Source organism: Polypterus senegalus, chromosome 2 (assembly GCF_016835505.1).
Source record: "Polypterus senegalus isolate Bchr_013 chromosome 2, ASM1683550v1, whole genome shotgun sequence".
Taxonomy (NCBI): domain Eukaryota; kingdom Metazoa; phylum Chordata; class Cladistia; order Polypteriformes; family Polypteridae; genus Polypterus; species Polypterus senegalus.
The window spans coordinates 20,044,301-20,049,736 of record NC_053155.1 but is presented as its reverse complement, the minus strand read 5'-3'; the positions used below and the strand labels follow the sequence as shown (position 1 = coordinate 20,049,736).

Here is a 5,436-nt window from a genome sequence, read left to right as displayed (position 1 = left end):
AATCAGATGCATTACACTAATAAACAATATGCGGTTAGTTTCGGTGTATTTATAAAGCCGCGTCAGGAAAATAAGGTGTAACCACACAGGAACAGTAGCACTGCTTTGACGCTGGGTGCCGCCAGTCTGCAAAACCGAGCGGAGAACTTACGTACGACAAGGTATGAGGTACCGTGGAAAAGTGCGTGGATTTACGCCAAGTGTAGGTTTTATACATCGCGATTTGAACGTGGAAAAGTTCATACGCAACGTTTCTGTGCGTACGCACCGTTTATACATGAGGCCCCTGGTGAGACGTAGAGCAACTCGAATAGAGGCTGACGCTTGACTGATGATATATATATAAAAGCCAAATACCACTGACTCACTCATCATAAAATCTCCCGAACCATGAGGACTTGGGAATTGAAATTATGAATGTAAATTACCCTTGGCCCATAGGTGCTCGCTAAGAAACGATTTTAAAAATTTTGTGGTCCAAGCACGAAATTTCTTATAGTTTTTTTGACCCATTTGTATGTCTGTTCGCTTTTCATGAGAGAACTACTTAACAGATTTAGATCAGGTTTTATTTTCTATAATTTGATTGAACATTCAATTGATTTTGCGACTTTCTCATTTCACAAAGTATCATAGTTCACTTGCAGTACCAATTTATTAGTGCAAATCCGAAAGAGTCTAATTGGGCTGCGTGGAAGGGATGGGGCACTCCTCACTCGCACGTCTACTTCTGGGCATAACCTTAACTCTGCTTAGTTAGCGAATGAGAGAACTACTTAACGGATTTAGATTGTGGTTTTTTTATTAGATTTTCTTTGAACATTCTGGTTGAATGTGCAACTTCTCTCATTGCACTAAGAATCATAGTTCGCTTGTAGGAGCAATATATTCATGCTTATTCAAGGGGTGGGGAAAAAGTGACATCAGGAGTACAGAGCTAGGTGGGGCCCTCCTCACTGTTCTGTTTCACTAATATGCGTGAGAAGCTGCGGGGGATGGCTAGTATATATATATATATATATATATATATATATATATATATATATATATATATATATATATATATATATATATATATTATATAGATACATAGATAGAGATATAGACACAGACAAGTGCACTATTATTACATTTTATTTTAATAATAAATGTTTTTGAAATAGCTCACAAAGACATTTAAATATTATTATTAGTGTTTAGTCATACTTTTAAGTTTATTTAAATGTGCAAAATATTACATTAAAAGTTTAGTTCTCCATCCATCCATCCATCCTCTTCCGCTTATCCGAGATTAGGTCGCAGGGGCAGCAGCTTGAGCAGTGATGCCCAGACTTCCCTGTAATTTCTTCTAGCTCTTCCAGGGGAATCCCGAGGCGTTTCCAGGCCAGCCGGGAGACATAGTCACCAGGGCCTCCTCCCGGTTAGACGTGCCCGGAAAACCTCACCAGAGAGGCGTCCAGGAGGCATTCTGATCAGATGCCCGAGCCACCTCATCTGACTCCTCTCAATGCGGAGGAGCAGCAGCTCTACTCTGAGCCCCTCCCTGATGACTGAGCTTCTCACCTTATCTTTAAGGGAAAGCCCAGACAACCTGCGGAGAAAACACATTTCAGCTGCTTATATTCGTAATCTTGTTCTTTCGGTCACCACCCAGCACTCATGACCATAGGTGAGGGTAGGAACATAGATCGACTGGTAAATTGAGAGCTTTGCCTTATGGCTCAGCTCCTTTTTCACCATGACAGACCGATGCAGAGCCCACATCACACTGGTCACCACACCGGTTCACCTGTCGATCTCACGCTCCATTCTTCCCTCATTCATGAACAAGACCCTGAGAAACTTGAACTCCTCCACTTGGGGCAGGATCTCGCTTCCAACCCTGAGAGGGCACTCCACCCTTTTCCAGCTGAGGACCATGGTCTCGGATTTGGAGGTGCTGATTTCCATTCCAGCCACTTCACACTCAGCTTCAAACCGATCCAGACAAAGCTGAAGATCATGGCCTGATGAAGCAAACAGGACAACATCATCTGCAAAACGCAGTGACCCAATTTCTGAGTCCACCAAACCGGATCCCCTCAACGCCCTAGGTGCACCTAGAAATTCCGTCCATAAAAGCTATGAACAGAATCGGTGACAAAGGGCAGCCCTGGTGGAGTCCAACTCTCACTGGAAATGCGGACCAAGCTCTGATACTAGTTGTACAGGGACTGAACAGCCCTTATCATGGGGTCCGGTACCCCATACTCTCGGAGTACCTCCTACAGGAATCCCCGAGGGACATGGTCGAAAGCCTTTTCCAAGTCCACAAAACACATGTAGACTGGTTGGGCAAACTCCCATGCACCCTTCAGGATCCTACTAAGGGTGTAGAGCTGGTCCACTGTTCCACGACCAGGACAAAACCCACACTGTTCCTCCTGAATCCAAGGTTCGACTATCTGATGAACCCTCCTCTCCAGGACACCCGAATAGACTTTTCCTGGGAGGCTGAGGAGTGTGATCCCTCTGTAGTTGGAACACACCCTCCGGTCCCCCTTCATAAAGAGGTCTGCCAATGCAGAGGCACTCCCTGATGTCCTTGAGATGTTGCAGAGGTGTGTCAACCAAGACAGTCCTACAACATCCAGAGCCTTGAGGAACTCCGAGTGTATCTCATCCACCCCTGGGGCCCTGCCACCAAGGAGTTTTTTGACCACCTCGGTGACCTCAGTTTCAGAGATGGGAGAGCCCACCTCCAAGTCCCCAGGCTCTGCTTCGTCATTGGAAGGCATGTTAGTGGGATTGAGGAGGTCTTCGAAGTACTCCCCCGACCGACCCACAATATACATCGAGTCGAGGTCAGCAGCGCACCATCCCCACCATATACATTGTTGACACTGCACTGTTTCCCCCTCCTCAGACGCCGGATGGTGAACCAGAATCTCCTCGAAGCCGAGTTTTTGCCTAAGCAAGCACCGAAGCCGCATTCTGCTTGGCCTGCCAGTACCAATTAGCTGCATCCAGAGTCCCACAGGACAAAAGGGTCCTGTAGGACTCCTTCTTCAGCTTGATGGCATCCCTCACTGCCGGAGTCCACCAACGGGTTCAGGGATTGCCACCACAACAGGCACCGACCACCTTACAGCCACAGCTCCGGTCAGCCGCCTCAACAATAGAGGCACGGAACGTGGCCCATTGGACTCAGTGTCTCCCACCTCCCTCGGGATGTGGTCGAAGTTCTGCTGGAGGTGGGAGTTGAAGCTACTTCTGACAGGGGACTTTAGTTGTACATTATCATAAAAGTTAGGTGCTTACAATAAATGTAATTTTGTTTCTATTACATGACAACTATAATTATATTTTGTGTGAATAATACATTTCTTTGAAATATTTAAAAAATACATTTATAATGTAATTATTAGTACATTATGAATAAACTATGGTTGTGTCTTAAAAATATAGTTAAAATTACACTTTTATTATGTTCTAAACATGTTAAAATATATACTGTGTAATCTGTTAATGCAATTATTTTTATATTATTAATACACTAGCAATTTCTGTACTGACCCACAAAATTCTGTGCCTGCAGCCCTAATACACTAGCAATTTGAGTCTGGTAAAAAATATTACATGATGAAATGAGTACATATGAAAAAATGCACAAATTTAAATTCAATGAATGTTAACCTTTATTTTATAATAATTACTGCATTTATTTATAATAAACTGAGGGCACTTAGCTTCAGCCCCAAACCAAAACACTATAAAACATAACAAATTTAAAAAAAAGCCAAAATAACATGTCTAACCCTTTTGAAAAAATGTTTATTTATAATAAAAAAAAACTCAACCAAACTAAAACCATTTCAAATAAAATGTCACTTCTTTCTAGAAAACAGTTCATCATTGATTTCAGTCTTATTGACAATGTAAAATATGAATAATAAAGATAGTAATATGAATAATATTGTACTTTTTATACATTTTTATAAAGTAACCATGAATTTTTTTTTTTAATTCACAGAACACATTTGAGGTCATCATGACTAACGCAAGCCTGACAACGTCATCAGTGGAGCAGTTCGTTGTCATTGGCTTACCAGGATTTCAGGATCATGAAAGCAAAGTTCTATTTTCTGTAATATTTTTGATTGCCTACCTTTTAATTTGCCTAGGGAACCTCAGCATCCTTGCCACATTTATGCTGGATGAAAACCTGCACAAGCCCATGTATGTTCTGATTTCCACTCTGGCAGTGTTCGACCTTACTTTTTCGTCTATCACAGTCCCAAGAGCACTGACCATTTTAATGTTCGATGCCACTATATCTTCTTTTGCTGCTTGTTTCACTCAACTCTTTCTTTACCATTCTATAGGAAGTTCACAGACTTTTTTCTTAATGCTGATGGCATATGACAGACTTGTGGCTATCTGTAACCCCCTCCTTTACCCCACCATTATGACCAACAGATTCCTCCTAAAGCAGATCGCTCTGTGTTGGATTGGCGGATTCATTACACTCATTATTCCACTTGTTTTGGCTCTCAGACTGCCCTTCTGTGGTCCTAATAAAGTCAGGCATCTCTTTTGTGACCTTGGCCTTGTGGTCAGACTGGCTTGTACTGACATTTCAATCAACAGCATTGTGACTTTGACCATCGGTCTGTCCGTTATGTTCATCGCCTTGGCTTACATTCTGTATTCCTACACACGAATCATCACATCTGTGCTAAAAATTGCCAGTTCTGAAGGACGCGCCAAGGCATTCTCTACCTGTGGGACACACCTAGTGGTAATTTTTGTTTTTATTTTCACTGCTGCTGGTGTTTACATTTCATATCGGATGCCAGGAACTTCTGAAGATATGCGCGTAATAGCAGCAGTGCTGCAGACCATAATTTCACCATTACTGAACCCTTTTATATACTGCCTAAGAAATAAAGAGATTAGGGACAGCTTTGTCAAAATTGTAAAAAGGTGTAAAATATCACCATAGCCACATTTCTATTATAATATGTTGGAACCTGAAATATGTAAATATGTTCAAAATTAATATTCTCTGTATACCTGGAGTTGTTTTTTATGGAATTATTTTTTTCCAATTAAACTTTAATTTACTACCATATTTATTTTGTCTGTACCTTCCTTTGTAGGCTATCAGTGTCATTCAATGTATTGTCATAGTCAATGTAGTGTGCTCATGTAGATACATAATTTTGTTAATTTTAAGTACAATTTTCAAACAAAGAGATTTACACAGTAAATATGGTATTGTTTGACTAAAAAATTCCTTAAGATTGGAAAAGAAATGTGCTAATTCTAGTTTACAATCAACAGGGCAATCTATTGGATTACATACAGCAGTCATATTATCAGAGCAGGTAACGAAGGTGAGAGAAGCACTAGAGAGAAGAATCAGGGGTCAGCTCAAAGTCAGCGAAGTGCAGT

General features: G+C 41.3%; 1 protein-coding gene across 1 annotated transcript; it reads left to right on the top strand.

The window, feature by feature from the left end:
* The first annotated feature begins 4,030 nt into the window (after window positions 1-4,030).
* On the top strand, window positions 4,031-4,984 carry LOC120524326 (olfactory receptor 11H6-like). Its single transcript, XM_039746189.1, has one exon. The coding sequence runs from the start codon at window positions 4,031-4,033 to the stop codon at window positions 4,982-4,984; it is 954 nt and encodes a 317-aa protein (XP_039602123.1).
* Window positions 4,985-5,436: the final 452 nt, after the last annotated feature.